The sequence below is a fragment of the Corvus cornix genome, chromosome 1 (assembly GCF_000738735.6).
Source record: "Corvus cornix cornix isolate S_Up_H32 chromosome 1, ASM73873v5, whole genome shotgun sequence".
NCBI classification, from domain to species: domain Eukaryota; kingdom Metazoa; phylum Chordata; class Aves; order Passeriformes; family Corvidae; genus Corvus; species Corvus cornix.
In genome coordinates, this window is record NC_046332.1 from 44,617,432 (window position 1) to 44,645,204 (window position 27,773).

Below are 27,773 nucleotides of genomic sequence, written 5' to 3' on the forward strand. Positions count from 1 at the left end.
TGTAGAGAATATTTTTTAGTAAATAGCTAATTCAAATACAATGGATTTGGCTATTCACATACATAGAGCAGATAGATGTGAAATAATCTCTGAGTTAGTGGCAGTGATTAAATTTTTTCCTCAGAAAAAGGGAGAAGTGCAATGATGTGACCAATTCTGACATTTAAATCTGTCGTAGGATGGGGGACCAACCATAGCAAGAGCACAGAATGTTCTCAGAGGTGGAGAGTCTGAGACGTGACTAGTTTCCTCATCTGGGCCTTCCAAATTAAAGATCAATGCATTTCCAAATCTAGGTTATAAAGACTTTCTTTTGGTGGCTAGGAAACTTTATTTAGAAAATACCCAGGTCAAAGCCAGCTTTACAGAAGAGAAATATACTCTGTAAGAGAAAACAGCAGTGACAAGCTAGGTTGGTCAGATGGGGACAAAAGTGTAGGTACCTTCTGAACTGTCTTGAAAGTCATTACCATTAGTCTTAGCTCATTAAGCTTCAAATAGTTACCATTACTCTTGCCACTGCCTCCAAACAGGTTCAAATGACTGTGTAGATAATAAGATGTTGAAAAATGAACCTGTAATTAGCTGTCAGGGTAGTGGCTGTCCTGAACATCAGAACAGGTGACCAAAAATACAGTGCAAATCTTCGTGATTTTTTTGCATGGTAAAACCCATTAGCCTAATTTTCAGGTGAGGAAATTATAATTAGGGAAAAAAACAGATTAATTTTCACCAAGTTTAGTTTCTATCAAAGTGATCTTAGCTGTTGCTTACTGCTGCAGTACACCTTTTACAAAATAAAGCAGCTTTTAACAGTTGCTATTTTGAATTGAACCTCCATAGTACAGGAATGCTCTTCTACGTATCAACCATATAATTTCTTTAATATTTGTCCTATCAGATACAACTTAGTACATTGGCTCATAATACCTGTAAACAACCAAAGGATATTTTTATTTTTATCTAAGAAAACCTTTAATAAAGGTACTTCTATATCCAGAAGTCATAAATACAGAAGATTTATACTTCCGATTTTTCTTTTCTCCCAAGGTAGTTAGGATTTTTTCTGTGTCTGGGTCCATGACTTACTAATGAAGCTTGCTTCCCTTCACCTCCTTCCTCTTCTGACAAACATTTGTCATTTTGGTTTCAAGGTTTTAGATGGAAGTTTAACCTGATTGAGTCAATGGTGGTTTTTCCTGGCAATTTCAGTCAAGGAATAATTTCAGACAGTCCCATTCTTACACTTCCCAGTTCTGATACCACATTATTAGACACTTTACATCCTGGCTACACTAGACACTGAACAATGAGGAATCAGCCTCTTTTACAGTCATGACCTCAGATTTGCTGCTTAAGTTTTCAACATGCTTTGCAATCTTTATTCTGAGGAAAGCCTAGGAACCAAGTACCAGAAATGCAGACACTACTAGTGCATTTCAGGAAAGAACACACACAATTTCAACACAGCAATATATTTTAATCTGTATGAAATCAATCAGTAGAAGGTCAGCTAAGCAGTGTAGCACATGTAGAAATAGGTGCAATTCCCATGTTCCTACAAAGTATCTGATTTTTTTTTCGCATGCAAAGCAGCTATTCAGTCAAATTAAATATACACAGAAAACAAATCTCAGAGCTATTATTGCCTGATGTTGCAGTCCTGGACCAAAGCCCTCACTAGGCTACATCCAAAAACTTTCCCCAGTTCTATCTTTTTTGCCTGTCTGATAATCTGGTTGTCAAACTGCTAGTTAAAGATAACTTCATAGTGTGCGTGTTAACAGTTTTGGTGTCTCATTCCAAGTTCCAGCTAAATTCAGAGGTAGGTGGGGAAAACAAACTCTTTCCCTATGGAGCCGGTATCACTGGCCTTTTCCAGCTGCAAGGCTGTCTTAAGTAGCGTATTTGATTTCAAGTAAAGCACATATGTGACCTTCCACTAGGAGCCCAGGAAACCTCAGGATAACAGGCAGTGTAACCAATTGAAACAACAACCTGCAGCAGAAGGCTAAAATCCTTACCCTACCCTTGGCTGTTAAGGATAGTATTGGTGCAGACATTTTCCATTATAGTAAACAGATTTTCATTAGACACATTAGGTAACACACAGCACATACAAGTAATACAGAAAACAGACACAAGAGTGCTTTAATTATAATTTCAGAAAAAAAAAAATAAAATTCTTGTTACAAAAGAAATGTAATACTAGAGCACTGGGACTAGTTTGTTCTCTTTGTACTTGTACATGAAACAATGCAGGATCTGTGTTAAGCACAAACCTGATATGTGCCAAACTGTGTTCTTTGGAGTTGAATCGAGGTTGTTTTCACAGCCTAAGTTTCCAGTCCAGCTCATTATGAATGATGGTCTATCTTTTTGTTCATGGTTCTGAGGATGGTGTTGTTTTTATGGTTTTCTTGCTTCCCTCTTAGATGACAGATTTCCATCTGCAGTCAAGTTGTAACACTGGATGTAGCTCACAAGCAATGGAAGCCTGTTTATGTTCCACTTTCAGTGCACAGTGAAGGGTCATGGGTCTTAATTCATGCAGCTTTGTTTATTCCAACAGTGACAAAATTAAATATACAGTAAAAGATGAATACAAATTGAGAAGCTGAGAAGCTGGGGAAAAGCCGCTTATTAAAGCTAAGGAGGAGAAACAGCTTTCTAGAAGTGAGTTCAATGGGAGCACAGCAATGTGAACTTTGTGGGTCCCTTTGCTATTTTAGCTCTGCAAGCTGTGTGTAATTCCTGCTAGACCAACTCTAAGAAAAGGAATGGTGATTTAATCTCACAATGTGGAATGTCGGAAAGACCGGGAGTGGTTTGCTCAATTCATTTGAAAGGTACCTTAGATAGGGAGAAGGTTTTATGAAGAAAAGCTGTGCAGGCTAGGCAGAATAAAAGGAGCAATGGAAGGAGCACTGGCTATTACGCTGTAAGTTGAAGCACTTCTTTTGGATAACCAACAGAACAAAAAAAGGCGCTTTTTTCTTGGTTTTTACTGAAAAAAGGAAGTTTTAAAAGTGTACAGAAGAGTGAGGCACAGTTAGGTGGTAAAAAGTCTCTTCATCAGATAAAGTCTGCTGTACTGAGATTCTTAACAAAGTATTGGGGGAGAACAAGAGAAGGAGGAAGACAATTGCACTGCCTCCACCTTCCCAGAGGTGACATTCCTTTTTTTCATCTGATCAAGAGAATGAAAAATGAACTTCATTCCTCCCACTGCTGCAGTCTCTGTGACTATGGAGAGGCAGCAGTGACCTAATGGCATTCACAGGCAATTGAAACTGGCCACCCCCAACCCTTAAGGAAATGCTTCTCAGTGCAGGCAAGAAGATGAGAAACAAAAAAAGATGCTGGTGCCCAGCAAAGCTGATAGCATGCATTGCCAGAATATCTGTGTTCCTACACCATCTCCTTGCTCTCCAGATTACTTAGAGAGGACACCTACTACAAACACAATCACCTCCCTGTCTTCTTCCTTTCAAAAGCTGTAATATGCCGCAAAAATCCTTTACCCCACTTTTAAACCAAAAACTTTTGTTACTGGCTTGCATCTGAGCCAACAGTGTGTTTGTGATTCCTGGATCTCCTTTGGGCACTAGAGCCTTCTCTGGTCCTTTCCACTCCCACTTTTTGAAGTGACAACAGGATCCCAGCAGTAGGCATACTTGAAGAAGCTAGTGCCAGAAGGCTGCTCTCTGTAATTGTGGATGCAGGAATATTGAATTAGCTTATGATCTTTAAAACCTGCCTCTGCATCAGCTTACCAGAGAGGCTATCATTTTTAAAACACAAATGAACATTCATATTTTTATCCTTTTTCTTGAGTGTGAAAATATTGTTTATTGTTTTCTTACACCTAAGAAAGTTTAAGGGAAATGGGGAGCCAGTAAATCCTGAAACTGGGGAATTATTTCAAAACTGTTGTTCTCCTGGATTCTTTCATGCAAATTTTTATCACTAGGTAGCACAACTCAGCCAGATTCAACATCATGCAGATTCCAGATACAGCAAGCATGAAAATAGTAAATGTGGTTTTCTCAGTGGGCCGAGAAACAAAACAATCCACAGTGTTGGGGCAAGGCCAAGCATCGCACTTCACCAGGCGAGGCATCTGGTAGCCATCGTACATGTAATAGAAAACGTACATGAAGACGGCTTCAAAGACGATCCTGAAGAAGATGCTGCTAGTGTATGTCCACCACAAGGGGCCCCGAATGTGAATCTTTTCATTTTTTAGCTCTTCAATATCAATTTTCTCACCATTTCTGAACCGCCTTTTCTTCTCATGCCTGGTGTAAGCCACATGCATGGCCACAAGCAGCGCAGGTGTGGAGACAAAGATCAGCTGCAAGGCCCAGAGTCTGATGTGAGAGATGGGGAAAAAGTGATCATAGCAAACATTTCTGCAGCCAGGCTGAAGTGTGTTGCAGACAAAATCTTGCTGTTCATCTCCCCAGACTCTTTCTGCAGCCACAACCAGGATCATGATACGGAAGATGAAGAGGACTGTGAGCCAGATCTTCCCGATACTGGTGGAGTGCTTATTTACACCTCCCAAAACAGCCTGCAGAGTTCCCCAGTCCATCTTCTTTTCTGTGTCCTTCTACCTGCAGGATGACACAATACACAGAATGGTCACTTTTTAAATTGTGAAAAATCAGATCTAGACCTCTGAAAAAGAGAACTGCCTCTAGTATTTTTTTACAGAGTTTCTTTACCAACACCACAGCCCTAGAAGGCTGAGCTGCTTTGTCTCGGAGGTAAGTACTACTTGGCCTTCTTCAGCAGAAGTCCTCGCTCCACCCAGACACCTCCAGCAGGCCTCCAAGGCTTTCTGTTGCAGCTCAGACAAGGCCCTTAATCTCAAAAGTACAACGTTTGAATTTGCCAACACTGGTGAGAAGCCTCAAGCCAGCTCTGTCAGGGTCACATGCTTGTATGGCACAAACCAGCAGGCAAAGGTGGATAGAGCAGAGCCTGCCCTTCCACATTTATTGCTAGGTCATCCAAAAAAGGAGGCAAGCAGAGTCACAGAGTTGAGAAGAAAAAGCCCTCAGCTCTAAAGAGTTTATGTTGATTTTCTAGATGCCATTGCACTCCAGCAGAATACAGATAGTCAAACTTCAGAGAAGCTTCATTTCAGCTTTCCTTTCAGTTTTCCTTTTAGTTTTAAAAACTAAAATCCACACTCTTTCCCCTTTTGAAAGCAAGTTTTACTGAAGTTCAGACTTCAGTCTCAGGGCTCAGCTTTCACTGATTGCAGCCATTTGGAAACTATCACTGAAGTGGACAAAACACGTTGAAACCCAAGCTAGGAACCTGCATAGCTGGTTCATCATCTCTCAAGGCTAGACTGAACTGTGCTGTGTGGGAAAGCCACACAAGGCCATGGATAAGAGCTGCGTCTCCTCTTGGCACTGGCTGTGTGCTGTGGACAGAGGTGGTACCTTGCAACGCAACACTGGCCAAAGCTTACAAAAACCTCTCATTCTCACACAGCAGAAAGAGAAAAGAACTTTTTACCCTCATGTAGCTACATTGCAACCAAAGGACAAACGTGCCCCAGCACATACCCGTGGTACGAGGGCCTAGCTTGTACGGACGAGCCTGGAGGCAAGAGGGAGAGGTCAGATTTACTGTGATGCGGAAAGGTGAAATTGGGTAAGGCAAAAAAAAACAACTTCGAGAAGATGGCTGGAATTCCTGAGACTTCTCATGCTTTGTCTCTGCTGAAATTGGCATCATTTTATGCAACGTTTTACACTGATCTAACCTGCAGGCTATGATCAGATACCTGCATCGTTCTGGTAAGAATTTCCTCATGTCTGTTGCATAGTCATTAAAATATAGTCAATGAAACCTTCACAAGAGGCTAATCAGAATTGAAGGAAAGTACTGGAAGTGCATATCGCTGAACCGAACAGGTTCCAAATGCCGTCTCACACTGCAGTTTTGAATCAGTGCTGAAAATCTGGGGGGGAAAAACTTTTCTCCCTGCTCATCTGCCACGACAGAAACACTGCAATTGGCCGTAGGGAGCCTGTCTACCCGGACACCCAACTTGCCAACCAAGACTCCATTACTGAAAACCACTCCAAATCTCCACTCTGGGGTTAGTAGCTGTATCCCAGCCTCTCCCTCCCTCCACGCCGACCTCTGTCCCGCCGAGTTCCCGCGGGGTTGCGAGCCTTCAGCGGTGGCAAGCAGGCAGGATTGCCGTCCGCTCCTGTCAGCGGGCACAGCTGGCAAGCACCGGCTTTGGCTCGGAGGTCCGACGGCTCCTCCCGGGACGGGCTGTGCGGTCCGAAAGTCCCGGCCGGCCGCAGTCACAGCCCCTGGCCCGCTACCCCGCCAGTCCCGGGGCTGGGGGCTGACAGCGCCCGCCCAAGCACGGCTTGCCGGGGGTCGGGGCCGCGGCGTGCCTGCCCCAGCCCCGCAGTGCTCGTCTCCGAGCGCAGCCCCGCCGGGACCGCCCCGACCTGAGCCCCACTCGGGCACTCTACACGGATCGCCACCCACTCGGAGGGGCGCACAATCCCGATCCCACTGGTGCGGCACGCGGGAGCCGCTCCGGACCTTCACCTGGCACGGCCGGGCAGGACACGAGGAAGCCGCTCTGGACCTTCAGTGGCACACCTGGGCAGGACACGCGAGAGCTGCTCCGGACCCTCTCCTGGCGCGGGCAGGACACGCGGGAAGCGACAGGCGCCGCACTGCTCCGCTCCCAGGTCCGCCGGTACCTGCGGAGCGGGCACCCCCAGCCTTGCCGCCCCAGAGCTTTAAGGTCCCTCCCCGTTCACCTGCCGCCGCTTTTAACCCGCCCCTCGCCCGCCCCCGCCCGCGCCCCGCTCCTCCGGCCGCCCGTGGAGGCGGCGGTGGGAACCCGGGGCGGGGCGGGGCCGGGGGGCTGAGCCGGGGCCGCCGGCGCTGGGCTCTGCCGTGCCCGCGGGGCGGGAGCGGCTGCGGGCGGAGCGGGCCTGGGGACGGTGCCCTCCGGCGGAGCGCCCTCGGGTTCGCCCGGGACGTCCATGAACAGAGGGCGCGCATCGGGCGGAGCGGACCCGGTACCCTGCAAATACCGCCCTGCACCGGGATTGATTGCCAAGTGTTGGCAGAGGACATGTCCCGGAGGGAAATCCAGTCCCGCGGGACACTCCGAAACTGCCCCAGAGCCGTGGCAGCTGGAAGAAATCGTCACCGTGAGAAAGTTCGGTCAATGGTCAGATAAAACGTAGCTCCCATAGATTTTCTCTATGGTGAGGTAGAGCTAGAGAACGAAACCTCAGAGACCTTCTTAGAAGTCCTGAGTTTGGAAGACAAGGAATAGGTAAACTAGCTAAGGAATTGATAATGAAAAATGGATCTTGGTAGCCAGATGTATGGATGACAAGGCCATCAGGCAGCTAAGGGCAGGATAGAAGTAAGATGGTTGTTTTTCTTTTGAAAAGGAAATCCTCACTAGGGTGCACAGCCTTGATTCCACTGCTACTGCGCAAAGGGAGTGGGGGTTAAAGTTGTTTTTGTGGGAAAAAGTAATCTAGCAGGAAGTAAAGAGTGACTCAAATGCGAATTACTTGCCGTGTGAAGATCTGTCACTAGGTGTTATTTGTCTGGCGATTGAGCTCTGTTGTTCACAGTAAAAAAACAAAACAAAACAAAAGTTTCTTGTTATTATAGTACCCTTTAAGCCCCATCTTTAAGGAAAGCTTTTGTGGACAAAGTCCAAGCCAGCCAGGCATGAATTACTTGCATCAGCACCACAAGCCCTTACCTTGGGCTTCGCTTGTGAAGTATACCTAGTGTTGCTCTCAGGCTCGGGTTTGCCTCACACAGTCTGCACTTCACCCAAAGCATCCAACCAAGAATGAGTTCTATTAAATGATGCTTGATTGCAACTTAGTAAAGAGTCTTGGCTTTTCAAAACACTGACAAAAAATCCTACCAGGAATGAATGCTGTGTTAAAAAGGATGTGTAGGAAAAATAATAAAAATTTGTCTAAGTAGGTAAAGTACTGCTGAAAATGCTGTGTTTGTTACTGTATACTGAAGTAAAGCTCTGTGTGTTACACTTAGTACTAAGCCTGTTTTTGTGACACGTGTCTGGAAGTAGAGATGCTTTCATCAGTAGGGACTTAAATAATGTTTAAACTTGATCTAGTAATCTGTATAGACAATAATTACTAGAAACTTGAACTTGTGTGTGTACCTGCAAAATGACAAAGTTAATTTGGCTTTGCTCTCAGAGGTTTAGAAAATTAAGTTGGACATCATAGAATATTCTGAGTTGGAAGGGACCCACAAAGATCATCAAGTCCAACTCCTGGCCCCGCACAGGACACCCCAAGAGTCACACCATGTGCCTGAGAGTGTTATCCAAATGCTTCTTGAACTCTGTCAGGCTTGGTGCTGTGACCACTTCCCTGGGGAGCCTGTTCCAGTGCCCAACCACCCTCTGGGTGAAGAACCTTTTCTAATATCCAACCTAAACCTTCCCTGACTCAACTTCAGGCCATTCCCTCAGGTCCTATCACTGGTCACCAAAAGGAAGAGGTTAATGTCTGCCCCTCTGCTTCCCCTCATGAGGAAGCTGTAACTGCAATGAGGTCTCTCCTCAGCCTTCTCTTCTCCAGGCTGAACGCACCAAGAGACCTCAGCCACTCCTTGTATGGCTTCCCCTCCAGACCCTTCACCGTCTTTGTTGCCCTCTTTTGGACACACAGTGTAGTATCTTTCTTGCATTGTGGCACCCAAAACTGCCCCCAGCACTCGAGGTGAGGCCGCCCCAGTGCAGAGCAGAGTGGGACAATCCCCTCCCTTGCCCAGCTGGCGATGCTGTGCCTGGTGCCCCCAGGACAGGGTTGGCCCTCCTGGCTGCCAGGGCACTGCTGACTCATGTCCAACTTGCCACTGACCAGGACCCCCAGGTCCCTTTCTGCAGCTCTGCTCTCCAGCATCTCATTCCCCATCTGTCCGTACATCCAGGGTTGCCCCATACCAGGTGCAGAATCCAGCACTTTCCCTTGTTAAATGTCATCTGGTTGATGATTGCCCAGCCCTCTGATTTGTCCAGGTCTCTCTGCACGGCCTCTCTGCCCTCGCGGGAGTTGACAGCTCCTCCCAATTTACTATCATTGGTGAACTTTGTATATCTTTGAGTCCTGCATTCAAGTGAAGATGTTGAAGAGCACAGGGCCTAAGATGGAGCCCTGTGGAATCCCAGTAGTGACAGGTCACTGGTCTGATGTTACCCATTTCACTGTAACCCTTTGTGCCCAACCTGTGAACAAGTTGCTCACTGTGTTTGCATGACATGTTTATCCAGCTGTGTGCTGGACATTTTGTTCAGAAGGGTGCTGTGAGAGTACTAAAAGCTTCACTGAAATCTAATATCTTTAAATAATCTAAAGAGAAAGATCTTGAATAGTTATCTATGTTTTATGAAATGATACCCAGGTTTGATAGTAATAATTGTAAATGCTTGGAAGAAATTCACAGCTCGTGTTGCTCAGTATTGCCACAGCATTTTTCATTTACAACCAAACAAAATCTTTGTTAAAGCTGAGTGCTATTTTTAGTTTCCTTGATTTTTGTTTGCTTGCTCTTGTATGTAATGCTTTATTTGGGAAGGAGAGGGAAATCCTAGCAAGGAATTCTGACAGAGCATAAATCCAGGGTTGCAGACTTGTTGCATACACTTTTCTTAACACCTGTTTCATTGGCAGGAGATGTGAGAGACAAGTTTTAACAACTCTGGAATCTGTAAAGGTTCATCTGTAAGGAAGGGGGAGCATAGAAACTGGTGAATGCTACCAAGTGTTTGTGTATGTACAAAATATTGCTTCTTGTGGATCATAAAGTAAAGCGGAAATAAAAGCTTTATAAAAATAGGAAAATAAATATTGTTTTAACTTCCTCAACTCAGAAACAGGTTTTAGCTTATCTCACGCTAGCAGAAATCTTGGCATCATCTTCTGGTAATTCCTTATGGCTTTCCAAAGACTGTGTCTACATCTCTGCATTCAGCAGCCCCCAGGCACCTCCAGAGGCTCTGTCTGGATCTGTACTTTTAATAGCACTTATTTCACTCTCTGCTTTGCCTAACTATGTTTTGATGTCATCTGTATATGGCTTAAATACTGTATAAGTACTTAATATTTATCCCATATATATATATATATATATATATAAATCCACATGATCCTGGAGTAATTAACTCCATAGCTTAATTATGTGTGGTGAAAGAGAAAAGAAGTTTCATTTCCTGAAAACTTACTCTTAGATAATTTCATGGGACATTCCTGACTTCTCACCTTTGGGAGTAATAGCTAATCTCCTGCTCATCTCTACTCTGCTCATCTCCTTTAAAAGTGCATAAACTTCTGTCATATCCTCTCTCCGTCCTTTTTATTCTGTGCTGAAAGGCCTAATTTGTTGAAGCTGTGCCATGCAGGAGCTGTTACATATCTTTATTATTCTCATCACAACTTTGTGTGTCTTTTTTACAAGAGCAGTCCAAGTACCTGTACAGTTTAGAAATTCACTGAGCAATGCTTCCTGTAGCATTCACCATCATTTTCTAGTAATTCCTATTTACTTATTTTCATTTTTCGGACACTTTATAACAGTAAGTGGATTTTTTTCATAGTCAGACCAAGATGCTTTCCCAAGCATTGTTAAAAATTAGAACAGTACCTCCTGGGGTACATATATACCCATACACTTCAATAGATGTATTTTGAACTAATTTTCACACTGTGTGGTTTGCATCAGCAGATGCCCAGGTTCACTTGCAATTTTATTATCCACTTACATGGATAAGACCTGCTATTCCTTGTGGTCAGGTTTAGTTTTGATTACCACAAAACATCACTTTTATAATTCACAAACGTTTTGATTTTTGCTGATTCTTGTGTGTAGCAACTTCCTTGTTCACCACTTTTGCTTCAAACGAGGCTCTTTCAACACCTAGCAGCTTACTTGCTACTTGTCATGCACAATTGTCATTAATCATCTGGAAATGCAGCTACAGACTCAGACCACGCTTTGGAAATAGTTTTCATTTCTTTGAGGACGGATTAAACATGTTATACCTGACATTTTTGCACAAACATCAGCAATAAAAGCACCTTCCCAGTTCAACTCAGCATGTGTAACCAGTTTGCCTCTGCTGTTCAAACACTCATTTTAGTCATTCTATGACCAGAAATACCGTACTTGCTTAGCCCATGAGTAAATAACTTTGTCTCCTTCAATATCTTTACATGTATATTAGTGAAATAGGCACCCAGTCATTTTTATTATGTTCACTTTAATTGCCCTCCCAGCCTTTTAAGAAATAAGCTTTTGTATTTTGTAGAAAAATGCCTGAAGTGCTGTTGGCAAGGTCTGGCTAATAAAACTGCGTGGTTGTAGGAGCTCAAATCCATAAAGCCGTAGCTTCCATGTCTATTACACAGCATTGAATTCTTAAAGCTTACACAGCCACCATGTTGGGTACAACTCTGCCTCCTCCCTCCCCACACAGAAGTAATGGGCTTGTGTCATTTTCAAGGAACATTTTATTTGCAAAGAACAAACTGTCATTGTTTGACATAAATATTTTGCTACTTTGTTACCTTTCAGCTTTTTTTACAGTAAAATATTAATGTGATAGAAATACTGCTGTGGTTTATGCTATAGTAGGAGGATCAGAGATTGAGAGGCTCCTCTGTGTGTGAAAACAGCACTCAGTGTGCTTTGTAAACTCAACTTGATGTAAGGACTGCAAAGGTGCTGGTTTATGTCAATGTTGCTGCAGGAGACTCTCAGTTCCCTGGCCACAGGCATCAGTCCCATGATCCTTACAGTCTCCGAAGGCTTCTCTGCCAGACAAAGCTTAAGATCACTGATAAAAGAAACCAGCACAGGAGACATCAACCTTCATTTATGTTCGCTGCCTAGTTCAATTCAGGAGACTTCTGGAGAGGGACACAGCCCCTGGTTTACTTCTCTGAGTTAGAGGTGTCTTCCACCAGAAGTTCCTCAAAATCATCTTCCAAATTTACTTCATAAAGCAGCATGGGCTCTGCCTTTTCTGTTGGCTGTGCAGGATAACAAGGAAGTTAAACAGGTTTCATAATTTCGTCCAGTTGTAAAAAAGACACTTTAACACAACACTTAACAGACACATTTTAAAGTGTCATAGCTGCCCGATCCTTTGTTTCGACCCCCTGTGGCAACCAGAATTTTCTTTGTAGTAGCTGTTTGCCTTTTCTCCCTAATTAGAATAGATAAGTGTGCTTCCCTCAACTTCTCAGGTCTTTTGTCCAAGCCCTGCGGCTCCAGAGACACCTTCACAGGGCCGCCGCCTGTCCCCTCAGGGGAGCATCTGGCTGGCCCAGCTGGCTCACCCCAGCTCGCCTTGCAGCTCTCAGGGTCTCCACTGCCCTGAGCTCCACAAGTGCACAAGGCTCAAACCCCTTTACGGGTAAGACAGAGCTGGTGGGTAGGACCCCTATTTCCTACCAGTCATAAAAAAAAAAGTTTTGTGATAGGGTGGGGAGTTTCATGTGAGAGAGTGATACCTTTTCACAGAGAGGGTCACAAAGATGCACCACAAGGCCAGGCACAGGCAGAGCAGGGTCTATAAAGGAGCTTTGTGATTTTCTTTGCTTCTGGGGAGATGCTTTCCACTGTCTCTCAGAAATAATCTCTCCCCAAAGAAGAGGGGTGTAGGGCACAGCTAGAGCTAGGGGCAGACCTTACTTTTGACCAACTCCCGCCCTTTGCCATGCATATTCCATGTCTGTAAACGGCACTATTAGAGTTCAGGCAAACTTTTCTCAGGTGTGCCAAGAACACTTTCAATCTTTGATGCTTATCTGAGGAGGTTTTGTTCTTCTCTATCTCTTGGAGCACACAGAGAATAGAAGAAACCCGCATTTATTCACAGATAAGGGTGGGAAGAAGACAATGAGAGATATCAGTGACAAATGCTGGAGGCTGGGGAGAGAAATTGCTAAAAGCTGGATTGATGGAGCAGCCATAAAAGCTTCTAAATACAAAGGGTAGTACCAGTGAAGCCTAAGGAGAGGCTGGATGCCAACAACAGGAAAAGATCTCATGCTACACACCCCACAAAGAGAAGGGGAAGATGTGGGTGGAGAACGTTGTGATTAAAATATCTGGTGTGAGTCGACTCAGTGACAGGAGCTCAAGGGGAATGGTTGGGAGAGCAGGCAGTATCTGAGAATGATGTATGATTCCTCCATGAAAAGTGGGCTGGATTCACATCTTTTGCATTGTTTTAATTTAATCCAGATAAAGTACATTCTCTTCTTCCTTTTGTAAATATTCAAATCATTGACTACATGACTGATCCAGCAGTTTGCCAAGGTCTGAAATTCAAGTCCTGAATCAGATTAAAAACAAGAATAGGATGATTCAGTAACAACCTGGTTGCACCTATGTATGCATCATATCAACCAAGTCATTTCTTCCATGCAAATATATAATGGGAAACACTTCCTCTTGCTAAACTATTCAGAGATAAAGGACTCGAACTGGGAGTTTAAAGGAGTTGGGAAGGAAGAGTCATGAGGAACTAAAGGGATGCAGTTGAAATCTCATGCTGTTGACAAAATTAAGAAAAGCAGTGACCATTACAAAGAGCTTTCCAGACAGAAGCTACGGTCAAGACCACACCAGCATGTTCCACCAACAGATCTGTGCTGGATTACAGCTGTGACCTGGAGGTCGTGTGTCTGTGGGGTGCTCTCAGTCAGTGACAATCCCAGGGCCCTTTGGGTGCTATCCCCATGCCCAGTGCTATTCCCTGGAGCAATGCCCCTGAGAACATGCTTGTGAAGCTGTCTGGGATGTACCCAGGCTGTGCCCCAGGAAGTAAGGACAAGTCAAATTCTCAAATGACCACTCTGTTTTTTCATTCCCTAGGTTTTCTTCATTCCCCACTTTAAAACTTTTTTTCCTGGCAATTCAACTACTTGTGAAACACCTGCCACACATCCCATCAGATAACTCCTTCACATGGCAAAGCCAAGTGGCTCTCTCTTAGTTTGTGAGTATCCAAGAGCAAGGGCTCCACTGCCACTGAGGGGGAAGAAAACTTAGCACATTGCAAGGGGATTATGCACATAATTTCGAGAGTGCTCAAGATCTGCTGGCTTTCGGCAGCCATCTATATTCAGTGGAGGTGATTAAAAAAGAACACAGGGTGACAGAGTAAGATTGTTGTGCTGATGGGGCAAAATCTGCAGCACCTGAAGAGCTCTTGGGCACTGAAGCACGCAAAGCTGTGTGCAAAGCCGGCACTGGTGCCCCTGTGCAGAGGCAACATTAGGAGAGCTCCTGACCTGACAGAAACCAAGCAGGCAGCTGCACACTCAAGCTTGACTGCAGTTGGTCAATGGGGAACAATTTAGAGCTGTAAAGTTAGCAGAAATTATGCAAGACTATGGGGCTCTGCTTTGTACGGGAAATAATAAAGGAAGCTGAAGTAGGCTTCAGGAAGTCTTGTTTGGCCAAGGGCCACTAAGTCTTTAATAAAAAAGGATATACATCCAGGTTATACGCCACCATGTACCTGAGGGAAATGTTACCAGCAGAGTGGGGAGTGAAGTCAGCTTACTGGCATGATTCTGCTGACGAAACAACCAGACAAAAAAACAAACAGCAAAGTACACAAAAATGCTGTTGAGCTGAGGGCATTTTCCTTTGTCAGAGGAAGGTAAATCATGCTTCTTTGGGGGTTGGGGGGGTGGGGCTAGACTACAGCATAAGCATTGATGCTTGGAAGAACTCTTCTGAGTTCTATGGTACGCGCAAACTCCAGACTAGTCACACAAGTCTCAGATAGTGTATTTGATATGTAAAACCTGAAAAAACCCCACATTAGTTAAGCCAGGGAAAATGTTAGATACCTTGCTAACATTAAAATCAAACAATAACAAGAAAATCCCAACAACTTTTTTACTAAAATAATTATTCTGCAGTTGAATAAAATGTTCATGGGCCAGTGTGACCCTTTTCTTGCCCAAGTGTTTCTGGTTTGTTGTGTTCCTTTCCTGCATTTCTACAGATGATAAACAAATGTTAGGTATAAATAGAAGAACTTTTGATTTTTAAGGGCTAAGTAATGGTCAATTCTTATAATTTATGACCCTTACTGATAAATTGGGATGACAGTTGGAGATAACAGCTAGGGACTGAACCAGTATTTTATTAAAAGAGTCAATAATTTATGACAGTATAAATTATTATGAATAGTTATGGGAAGGGTGAAGTGGTGGTTTTGTATTCATCAGTTTCATAGCTCTTGTCTGTAACAGGTTGGAAAGGGTTAAGTATGTTGGCTCTTCCCCTGCTTTGTGCAATAAAAGGTGGAGAACACTGAACATGGCAGTATCCTTGGGGTACAAAGGCTGCTGGTAAAGAAATCCCCGGAACTCTTGCCCAAGTAATCTGAATTATCTGCTATTTTAGGCTCTTCCTGACATCCTTACAAAATGTACATGTCTTCTTCCCAATCCTGACTTTTCTCACACCCCCTTTTCCTTGCCCAAAGGACAGTGTCCTTTCATCCCTGTCACTCTCCCCAGTCTTTTTGTCAGCAGCTGCCACAGGCGGGAGAAACTGAGAACTTGTTTCACTTCTGTGTTTGTTTTTCTTGGGTACCAAGAAGTCTCTGGTGTGCAGAATAGTCCCAGAGAGAAGAAAGGCTTTTCCCTGGGTCTGACTGGGTGGTGGAAGGTGACTTTAAAGCATTTTTGAGGAGACTTGTACTGTCAGATTTGAAAGGAAGGTAAGCTGCAAACTGCCAGGATGTTCCCTGAAAGATCTCAAGGATTTCTCTGCAGCTGCAGGTGCATTTTAGCTACACAGAACCAGGGAAAGGAGCTCAGGTGGTTATTAAGTCTACACAAAGACTGAATTAGCTGGACCTGGAACAAGCCAAAGGGACCAGATCATTTAGGATTGGATCGGCAATTACTGCTGAATGGATATGTGGAAGGAGTCCTTTATTTCTGGACTGTGTGGTGGAGCCCCGGGGAAGATAATGCTCCAGGTACCCGTGTCTCTCCTCCTTGCTTGTCATCATGCTGCTAACCACAGGAGTCCCAGCAGAGCCCACTGCAGAGATCTGTGGGAAGGGATCTTGTAGACTTGAAAGAAACAGAGATATCACGCCAAGAAATTACAAAGACCTACACAGAATCTCCTCAGGAAGGTCACTGAGCTTATTCCCAAGCAATGCAGGCATTCAGGATTACAAAAACTCCAGATAAACACATGAAATATCCCTTTCAACCAGCACCCCAAAAGAAGGAAACCAAATCCCTTTGGGTCAGGAATGTTTCTACCTCTGCTCTTTACTTTATTCAAGTACACCATAAAGGGATTTGCTTCAGGCAGGGAAAGGTGGACATCCAACAAAACCACTGTCTTTTGCAATGTTTGCATTATCCGTGTACTCTCAGTACTTAAAACCTGGCTAGAAGTCAAGGGCTCCAGCTGAACGGGTGCTTGGTGACTTGCTGGCATAATTTAATGGATCAGTAGATCATTTCTTTTGCTAAGAAATACATTTTTTTGCCAGGTTGCTGCTCCTTATTTGAGATTCTTTCTCAGCACCACCACATGCCTGCTGCTAGGTGGTTCCTGTTTGAACTGACATTTTTATGAATAAATGGTGGGTGGCAGAATAAATGGACAATAGGGTAAAAAAAAAAATCTGTTCCTTTGTTATTTGACTACATAAAAGGGTAGCATTTTGAAAAAGAGGTTGGAATTGTTTGAGGCATGCTCAAGGGGAAGTGCCCAGACCCCACACATTAAGTGCATGCAGAGCTGTGTTAGCTGAGGCTTCCTTACCAGCGTCCCTCTTGGCTCAGCTGCACTTGGCCCTAGCTCTGCCCTGCACCCCCTGTGTACCTGCTCCCAAGTGGTCACAGACACTCTGGAGTGTCACAAGAGACCCCCAGTATAACTCCCAACATTTTTGGCAGAGCACTTTTGCCCCATGCTGCTGTGTCTGATCCCAGCAGCAGCCCCAGACTCACAGTCCCTCTGCTGCACACACCTCAATTTCTCCTCTCCAACCTGTGTGTGCAGTCCCGTCTCAGTGAAGCCTTTCCTGGTCAAGGCAGCACAAGGAACTGGGTGTTGGCTGTATTGGCACATAGCTAAGTGTACAAATGTAAAAAGAAGGAAAAAGTCACTCCCCAAATACGTTGGGCTTTCAGAGAAAATTGAGAGGATGGGAAGAGAGGTAAATTTGGGTCTTGGTGACCCACAGGCTGTGAGGCTCCAAACCAAAATGAGACCAGGCACTACCAGGAGGCATTCACAGTGAGGCTCACCTCTTGGGACCAGTGTGGGGAAGGAACACGGTGCTCCTGCTGGCATTTGCCTGGTGTGGGCTGGCTGATGTCCTGAGTTGTACAGGGAATATTGTCCGGACATTGGAAAAATGGGATTGAAATAACCTCACAGCAACTCTGTTCATGTCTAGTTTGTGGAAAAAGTGTAAAATAAATCAGGTCTAAACCACACCAGGTGTTTTACTGCTAGATATTTTGTCATTATGGGTAGCGTGTCTGGCAAGTGTGCTCATGAATCCCTTGCCGTAGTTTCTATTATTTCAAAAGAGATAGAATCTACTGGAAATTATTTGGATTTGTAGCATTTATGCGAAGCCACAAGGAAATTTCATTCAAGATCAGAACATGCAGAGTTTTCAGTTCCTGTCAGGGACTGCAATTGCTGTTGAAACACTTTATTTCCAAACTGCAACCCACAGCCTCAGGTGAGGTCATTCTTCCTTGTGTCAAGACATGTTGCATTGTTGTGCAGCCTGTTGTATGTCCTGGGAACAGGTATTTTGCCTGTAAGTCAGCAAAACGCACATGCATGTCTATAACTTCAGAGACACAAAATGAAAAACATAAGGACATAAAAAACAAGATTGTTCATGCCCTTGTACAGCTCCAGTTGGCCCGGTTAATTGTACTTGCATCTCTTTTTCCTTTTCTATGGCATTCAGTACACTTCCAGCACTACCCAGTAATGTAACTGCCTGCTGATGTGAAAATCACAGCATGATCTCTAAAAATAGCTAAATTAATTCTTATTTTTCCTTTTGCTTTTTTGACATGTGCTATGACAGAGTTGTGGCCACAGTCCAGCTTCAGGAATAAAGCAGCTTGTTGAAATTGAGAGAGCAATGAAATTCCTTTGAAATTCCAGAGAGCAAAGGAAGAGATGGGGTAAGTTGTCTAAATACTCTCCAATTAGGCCTAGAAGCTAGTGGCCAGATTTCTGAAATCCATCACTTTCTGGAAATCATTACTTTTCTACATCACAGCCCAGGACAGCTAGCAAGGGCTTGTGAGCTGTGCCAGTGGTGGGGGTGGTATTCTCGCCTCTCTCTCCTGAGGTTAGGTGGAGATGTGGGTTTGAACCCTGCAGTCTAAAGGAATCACTTCAGCAACATGTTTCCATCGTCAGTGGTGTCCTCCACCCTCTGAAAATGATAGTTAAAACCCAAAATAACAAGTATTCGGGCTTTTGCTGTCACTGTTGCTGGGCTTGGTTAGTGCTGAGAGTTTATCCGGTGTTCAAATTGGTTTAGCAGCACCGACAGCTTACCAAAATAAGCTAAAATAATGTATCCAAACTTCAGATTAATTGAAATATATCTATCACAGGAATTTATCAAGATAAATATAAAATTAATTTAGTTAATCAAAGCAGCCTTTCTGCTATAGGAAATGCTCAAGCAGGATCACGTAGCCCTTATTCTTCAAGAATTCTTCAAGTCAAATACACCTCAAGTATGACCCAGGTGAATTTGATTCTGCTTCAGATTTGCAGATTGGGCTGTGTGACATCTCATTTTAATATTCACCTTTTATCATTGGTTAGTTAAGTGTGGAAAAAAGTAACTTCTCTCCCTATTTTTCTAACAGATTCATGAAGAAATAATGCATTTACTGCTGGCTTTTAATCATGTTTAATAGGTAGCTATTCTTCAGTGGTCAGTTGGATAATACCTCCCAGCTCTTTGGTGAATGAGGCTGTAAAATATCAGAACTGTTAAAAAAGAAAAAAAAAAAAAGTGAGAGTTAGCTTGCTGAGGAGTAAGTTAAGCTGGTGAATTGTGTGTGAACCGGGTGATGTCACAAGACCATTGGTGCCGAGGACATAGAGCTGTATGGGTTGGGTCGGTCCTCCAGAGGCTGTGAAGTGTTCCCTTTGGTTGGTGATTAGCTGGTAGGATGTCTTTGACTACCAAAACCTTTGATAGCTAATCAGGGTTTCCCTACACAGTGGTAAAGGGGTTGGATAGGTTTTGGGACGAGATTCAAGAGACTATTTAGATACTTGATAGGATTTAAATAGATGTCAGACGCCTACGTTCAGAGCTGTAACAGAGGAAACCCCCATCCAGCTGCCACCCAGCCCTCAGGCACTGTATTCACTGGGCGCCTTCCACTATCGCCTGCAAGTTCACCCACAACTCCTCTCTCTGGTGTCGCTGGAGGGACCAGATGGGTGGACAAGGGGCTTCTCCATGTAACCCCATATAACCTCCGTATCAACCCCACCTCGGTGCTGGGAAGAACAAGGGAGATACCAGAGGGAGAAAGTGTGGGCGGCAGTTTGGCAAGTCAGGCTCTCCCTCCACAGGAAGCCCCAGGATGCCTTTAATCTTTACAATAAGCAGTGCATAAACACAAAAATAAGCTTGGAATCGAGGCTGTGAGGAGGGAAAACTGAGTTATGCGGCATTCCCCTTTCATCTCTAATTCCTGTGGAATAATACACAGTAAATGCAGTTCCAGATTATCAGTTTCATGTGTCTGTGAACAAGTGAAAAAGTTACTCTTATTGATGCTGCGTTTTCTCTTTACAGTAACCAAGAAAAAGGAAGGTGTTTCTGGTCATCACTTCTCACCTCTGCTGGGTGTGGGCACACCTTCCAGCTCTGTGCCAGAAATCACGTGTGTCTTTGGGAGCAGCCCCCTTACGTCTCTGACCCCCAGGGCAGCTGAACCTGCCTCCCACCTGCCAGCACAACTGGGTGATATAATTATCTATTTCATTATCAATTTTCTTTCTTTACACATCTAAATATTTTTAGTTTTGTTTTTTTTTTCTTTCACCTCAGGGCACAGAGCAGAGCTGACTGAAGTGCCAGCCCAGGCAGCTCTTGTTCCTGAAGCTGTTCAGGCCACTGGAAACTAGGGAGTTGGATGAGGAGTTTAAATCTTTCCTTGAAATTAATTTTATTTTTCACCTACCATAGTGTGACTGCTAGAAAGATTGTTCCCCAATGTGCCTTAATTCTTCTCTGATCCAAACTAATTCTCTCTCATCATCTAATGATTTTATCTTCTATCAGCCTCTTCTGCTGAAAATATCCCTTTAAACATAAATAATTATCAGAGATGCCAAAAGAAAACTTGAGTCCTTAATCCAGCGTTTAAAACATTTGCTGGGAACCCTACATTTTGCTACACTTTTTCTGTGTCAATACAAACTATTATTTTCATTATTCCTCCCGTTGGAACTGTGGGATCAGAGCTGGGTTCAGCCCCATTTGGACACCTGTGTTGTGGGAGACACGAGTGTTCTGGCTCACTGCACAAGCCTTATCTGCCCTGGGAAACTTTGCAGGGACTGGTGAGCTAGCTAAATTTTTACCAGATAAGATTTTTACCAGAAAACTGAGTAACTGTGAGTGTGGCAATTTTTTCAGACAGCCTCTGTTGGATGCTTTCAAATGTTTTTTTTATTATCCCCAACTGAACACACACTGTGTGCCTACCTGGGCAATATTTTAATTAAACACAAGCTATCATCCCTAATAACAGGATTAAATTTTCCCTCCTGTGTCACCCACATCTGGCTAAAAGGGTTCCAGGTTCACTGTTGTGAACTTCAGTCCCAGGGACATACAGGGAGTTTTACCTGGGCCACGGGGTTCACCAGTTGCTTTTCTTTCCAGGCTTTTCATATATCCTAAGTGGCATCAAAGGATTCTTTCTCAAGGTTATTGTCATTCGATGTCATTGTTGTTGTTGCTATTTAATACTTGCCTAAATTTCCCAGATGTCCCAAAGACATCACTGAGACTGGTCCCTTGCCTGAGAGGTGTATCATGTAAATTGTAACAAGGGGATAGTAGCGTAAAATACTGGGAGAAATTAGATTGGCCAGGACTCCACTATGGTTTTGATAATATAGAAAGTCTGCACCGTGCTGCTCTGGATTGTTAGGAGCAGAACCAGCTCTGTCTCTGGGTCTGAAGGAAGTCAAATAGCCTGACTGCCATGGTCCAAGAGTCCTGTTGGGTCGGGAGCCAGCAGGGTGTAAAACCTTCTTGCTTTACTGATCTTGCTGCTCCAAGCTTCTCTGATTCATGGGCTCATACACAAATAAATGGCTCCCCAACATCCAAAACAGCAGAGAAAAAAGGCCCTCAGATTTGTTAAGCCAGAACACTCTAGGGAGCTCTCCCCCTCCTCCTCTAAGTAATAAAGTCTTTTCTGCAGCCACTAGCAGAAGCTGGAAATGGCTAAAATGGCTGTGAGAGCCATCACATCAGTGTAGGCTCTTTGGCCTGCATAATACCAGGGCAGCATCACTGCTGGCAGTGGGTGGGCACGGCCTGAACTGGGAATTACGTATCCAATTTGGAGATCTGCTGCCAGGAGGTAGCAGCTGCTGTGTGAAATGGGACCTGAAGTTGCAAAAGGAGAGTGCAGAAAGCGTCTGGGTGGTATTGCAGTGTTTTTAACGAGTTACACCCTTCCTAAGGGCCTGGCCCAAGCCTGCTTGGAATCAACATGGATTTGCTGAGTGACAGTGAGGAGCTTTGGATCTGGCCCTGAAACATCTGCAAGCTTGCAGAAAGGGCCAACATGATGTTCACAGCATCGGCAGGCGTGGGGAGGCTGAAGTACAAATTCTGGCATTGATGGGTGTCCCAGCAGCTCAGGCGGGTGGCAGCCAGCTGTGACAAGGTGCAGCGAGCAGCATTCCCACCCATACACCTTTTGCCAGGGATGAAACAGGGTGCTGACTAGCCTTGCTGGGACTTGATAGCTGAGTCGGGACTCTGCAAGAACCTCTCCCTGTCTTCTCCTCCCACAGACCCACCTGTCCATTGCTTTGTGTGTCAGACACAGCATTGGGTGCTTCTTTCTGGAGAAGCCCACCTGAGCCACCCGGCTGTGCGTGCATGCTGGAGAAGCAGTCGTACTCCAGAACAGTATTGGGGTGCAGGGCCAAGTGGGCGGGAAACTGCAGAAGTGTTATTTGCACCCCACCCCCATATCTTTTTGTAAAGCCAATTTTTGGCTTCTGTGGAAGTTGAAAAGGAGGCCATTCACCTTTACATGCCTAAGCTGAGAAATACAAGCCTGCCAATACAGGCGCTCTTCAGGGAAATGGGTGTACACACTGCCTCTGGCAGGGGAAAGGCTGCCACACCAGTCATGCTCTCACTGCAGCCTGATGCAATGTCCCTATGAGGAAGTTTGCTGAGGTGGAGATGGTCTCTGCCCACAGGCCCACCTGAGGGGACAGCAATGGCCAGCATGGCATAGGGTCTCAGCTCTGACAGTCCCTCTGGCTTCAGAGGCCATGCTCTCTGAGAGCACAGCTATGCTAAGGCACATGGAGGAAAGGGAGGTGATTTGAAACAGCCAGCACAGCTTCACCAAGGGCAAGTCATGCCTAACCAACCCAGCGGCCTTCTGTGAGGGGGTGACTACATCAACGGACACGGGAAGGGCTACAGGTACTGTGGGAGGACCTTTCACCCCCTGATACGGCAGAAACTTATCTCCCCATCACATATGGCTAAAGTCAGGCCAGAATGGTTTGTCATGGGATGAATTAGCTCGGCTGAAAACCACCTTAGCCAGCAATAAACATCCTGTCTTGGCTTGAGAAAAGATGAACCAAAAAATAAAGTGACTGATAGACAAGCATTTTTACAACTATAAAAGACCACTATGATTTCCATTAAATCAAATATCTTAATACACTCTCTAAGTGTGTGGAGAGTTCTCCTTGATGACCAAGATGTTGGCATCGAGATACTTCCCTGGGGATTGAGAGGAATTAGGAGATTCTCTGCACACCACTATCATTTGTTGGTAAGTGACACTGGCTCCTAATCTATACTATTTCTTTGCTAGCTGTAATATAGGTACCTTTATCGTGTATTTTATTTTTTTTATCTACTGGTAGTATTTCTTTTGTTTATCCTGTGTAGTAAGTAAGTCTGTTTAGAGCCTGTTTAAAGTCTTATGTCTGTTTTCCTTGGTCTGTTCAAATAAATAATTCATGTTGTAATAGGCCTGATCGGTCATTATTAAGAACTTGTGAGCAAGAGTGGGTTTTGGGGAGCTGGCTGCCTCAATAAAGCTGCTGTCTACTGCCAGAAACCTCGAAAGGCAGGGATTTGTCTAAGCTCTCCCCTTGTCTCCATTTATAACAGTACAGTCCACTCACAACATCCTTCTCTCTGAAATGGAGAGATGGATTTAATGGGCATGCTGTTCAGTAGATGAGTTGGGATATCCCAACCTCATATCCAAAGAGGAGTGGTCGATGGTTGAATGTCCTAATAGAGATTGGTAAAAAATGGTGTCCCTCAGGGACCACCTCCATACTGGGACCAGACTGTTTAATATCCCCTTTCCTCTGCCATGGCAGGGGGGTTCAAACCAGATGACCTTTCATTTGAGCCACTGAGATTATCTCAGGTGGTTAGAGCATGGTGCTAATAGCACCAGGGTTGTGGGTTTTATCCTCATGTGGGCCATTCACTTAAGAGTTGGACTCTATGGTCCTTGTGGGTCTCTTCTAACACAGAACATTCTGTAATATCTCCATCAGTCATATCAGACATACAAAGTAGGATCGAGTGCACCCTCAACAAGTTTTCAGATAACACCAAGCTATGTGGTGCAGCTGAGGGACCTGGACAAGCTCAAGAAGTGGGCCCATAGGAATATCACAAGGTTCAACAAAGCCAAATGCAAGGTGCTACACCTGGGTCAGGGCAACCCTAAGTATCAATAGGATGAAGGGATTAAGAGCAGCCCTGTGCAGAAGGACTTGGTGGTGCTGGTGGATGAGAGACTGGACATGAGCTGTCAATGTGCACTCACAGGCCAGAAGGCCAGCGGTGTCCTGGGCTGCATCCAAAGCAGCGTGGGCAGAAGGGCCAGGAAGGGGATTCTGCCCCTCTGCTCTGCTCTGGTGAGACCCCACCTGCAGTGCTGCATCCAGCTCTGGGGTCCTCAGTACAGCAAAGATGTGGACCTGTTGAAGTGGGTCCAGAGGAGGCTCTAAAAAATGATCAAGAGGGATGGAAGGCATCTCCTATGAAGACAGGCTAAGAGAATTAAGGTTATTCAGCCTGTAGGAGGGAAGGCTCCAAAGAGACCTTTTTGCAGCCTTTTAGTACTTAAAAGGGGCTTATAAGAAAGATGGTGACAAACTTTTTAGCAGGACCTGTTGCAATAGGACAAGAGTAATGATTTTAAACTAAAGGAGGGCAGATTCAGACTAGATAGATATAAAGAAGGTATTTTTTACGATGGGGGTGGTGAAACACCAGAACAGTTTGCTCAGAGAGATGGTAGATGCCCCATCACTAGAAAGGTTCAAAGTCATGTTGGATGGGACTCTGAGCAATCTGATCTAGATGAAGACACCCCTGCACATTGAAAGGGGGTTGTACTAAATGACCTCTCAAGGTCTCTTCCAATCCAAACTATTTTTTGGTTCTATGAAATAGATTTATTTCAGCAGGACTGTAGCACAGCCTTGACTCAGTAAGGGGAATACAGATATCAGTGGCAATAGAAAAACCTACCAGGCAGCTGGGAGCAGAGGTCTACCTCATGTTGGCTGTGGCAGTGCTTCCCAGCACGTCCTTGCAGGGCAAGGGCGGGTGAGGTAGTGGGCTGACACAACACACACCAGCAGAGGGGCTGGGGAGCCAAAGTGACTCTAAACTGGCAGCAAAGAGCCCATGGCTGCAGCACCTCGAGTAGGGGAGGCAGCCTGACTGTGCAAAAGGAGGAGAGTAGATTAAGACCATCCCACAACTGGTCTCATTTGCTTTTAGAGCTTTGGCATGCAGGGTTGCTGGGAAAGGCCTAGGTCAATGGAAAAACAAGAGTCAAAGTTGCAATGGGACTGGGCTGAGAGGAAGAGAGAAGGATGGAGGAGGGCGTGCAGTGGTGCTGGAGTCAAGGGCTGTGGTGTGTAATAGGAATAGTCCAGCAGCCAGTACTGCTGCACGTGTAGGTGGTCAGGGCTCCTGCCTATTTGAAAGGAAAGCAAGACAAGAGGGTGGGAGTGCATGCAGGGAATTTGCAAGAGAGCTTTTCCAGAGGCTCTGATTAATCATTTGGCATCAAAACCAATTTAAGCAATCTCTGCCCCAGGCATAACAAAGGAGAAATCACAGGGTGGGGAGCTGTATCAGGGATGGGCAGAGACAATTAAGCCAGCTGCCATCAGAGAAAAACTGGCTGAACTCCCATGGGAGGATGGTGATGCCAGTACAGTACAAACCAGTCACCAGTGGGTCAGAGATTTAGAGGGCTGGGGAGACCCTTTCCCAGAAGGATGGCTGCAGGGCAGGAGCAAAGGCAAGCACAGAGAATGTCTGGGGGCGGGTGTGCTTTGCAGTTCAGAGCAGCCCCAGCCAGCCTGGGAAGACACAGGAAGCTGGAAATCAAGAAAAGCACCTTGGCTTTTCCCGGCAGAAAGGGTTAACTACGACCCTACTAAACGCAGCTGCCTCCTCTGCTGAGGCCACAAAATGCAGCAGGCAGGGGGAAGCTGACTTTGAGAAACAAGTTACTGAAGCTGTCATTTCATCATGATGCCCTCTACTAGGAATAATTTAAAGAAGGCACTAAAACTGTCAGGGACTTCACCTTGGCAGTAACAGAAGTTAGGCGATATTTCAGAGGAGAGTGTCCATAATTAGAATGAGAAGAAATATTCCAGCCAAACACATCACTCACAACTGGTCTTGCCTGCTGAGACGATCAGTGGCTTAGTGCTAGTGAAGCCTTGGATCAGCTCTGGCTCTTTGATTTACAGCTGCCCTTGGTGTAGATTGGACAGGGACTGGCACATTTGTTCCCAACCCATCTGGCTGCCAGGACACCACAGCAACAGGGCAGTGTTGCCAGACTGCACCTTACCAGGTCCTGCTACCACACAGGAAATGTCCAGCCAACCCAAATCCATTTACAGCTCAGCCACACACAGAGTTGTGCTGGCCTCCAAAGGACCGCAGACAATTTCTTCACTGAAACTTTGCCCACTTACTCAGGATGGAAAGAAAAACAGTCATGGAACTGACGTTCTAGAAAAAACTAACTGCTGGAATAGAACTCAGTATTTGAAAACTTGTGAGCAGGACAAGAAAGACCATAGAGAGAGCTATCATCATATCCCCATTTGGGGGTTTGCAGGTCTGCATTTTATCATAGACCAAGAAAAACGACCCCTCCTCCATTAGAAGAAAACGTACCTAGCTTAAGGTGTTGCACAGGTTTACTGGCATTCAGCTTAGGGCTATTTCAAATTGATCACCAAAGAGGTAAGACACAATCAAGCATAATAATTAAGTGATCTGCATTCATATTCACAACATGGTATGTGATCCACAGCATGTCCCACATGAAAGTCAAGTCTCAAGTTGTTCCATGAAACACAGTCCTGGAAGAGGAGTAGCTGTATCTCCACACCCTGAAACCACCACAATGCTTGTGCCCCTGGGAAGACTGGGGGTGATCCATTGAGGTACAACCTGAGCACCCACCTTCCTGACCCTAAGGGAACAGCTTCCTTCAATCTGCAGATAGAACAATATACACTAATATATTTGTGTATACTTTTTCCTCGAGCCTGCTGGTAGACACATTCAGAAGACTAGCAGCAATTTCTTTTCACAACAGTGATTGAAAAAGAAAATGTGCTGTGAAGGCAGGAAAGATCAGGAGTTTGCCAGCGGAAGAGAACAGATAAATGACGGGGCTCAGTTCAGGCCCTCATGCAGGGACAGAGCTGACTCTAGGTATTTTCTCTCTCCTGTTGCTTGTGCCTGCTCTGTGTCAGGGTTTTACTGGTCACAAATGACCAACCTACCCAAGCCCACTTACAGCATGGACACACACAGAGCTATGCCAGCACCTGTAAGAAGTGTTACCACACAACAGCATGAGGAAAAGGGCACTCTGCAATCTCTGCTCCTAAGGATACCTGCTCTTTGTTATGCCCCTTGGAAGAGCAGTTACATTATACAAAAACAGTGAGGCTAATCCATTTATTAAAAAAAAAAAAAAAAAAAAACAAAAACCAAACAAACCCCCAAACCTTAGCTATACAGAGGTCAGTGTATCCATGCTGGTGAGAAGTGCTCCAAAATAGGAAGCACACAAGACAATATAGCTGGGGTCTTGCACTGTGCTCTTTCAGGTTCCCCTGCTTTCACAAGAGTACCCTCCCACAAGCACATATTGCCATGCACTCAGTTACCTGCATATCTCCATTAGATTATGGACAACAGAATTAGGGCATCAGTGCCCTGGAGGGGAATGGGGGGTGTCTAGGGGTTATGTGCACTTTGGATGTACTGTCTCTACTTGAAAAAATTTTTTGTAAGTTCCTACTTAAAATCTTGCCTAGCATTCACATATAGACTCTCACTTCTCTAG

At 44.9% G+C, this 27,773-nt stretch overlaps 1 protein-coding gene across 3 annotated transcripts; it reads right to left on the minus strand.

Moving 5' to 3' along the window:
- Positions 1–2,242: 2,242 nt before the first annotated feature.
- Positions 2,243–6,800, minus strand: GJB2 (gap junction protein beta 2). Of its 3 annotated transcripts, none has more exons than XM_039564936.1 (2): positions 6,649–6,800; positions 2,243–4,619 (listed from the first exon to the last, which is right to left on the minus strand). In XM_039564936.1, the coding sequence occupies exon 2, from the start codon at positions 4,595–4,597 to the stop codon at positions 3,920–3,922; it is 678 nt and encodes a 225-aa protein (XP_039420870.1). In that variant the 5' UTR covers positions 4,598–4,619; positions 6,649–6,800; the 3' UTR covers positions 2,243–3,919. The 3 variants fall into 3 exon arrangements, with proteins under 3 accessions (XP_039420870.1, XP_039420857.1, XP_039420861.1); XM_039564923.1 differs by having other exon boundaries at positions 6,595–6,800; XM_039564927.1 differs by having other exon boundaries at positions 6,589–6,800.
- Positions 6,801–27,773: the final 20,973 nt, after the last annotated feature.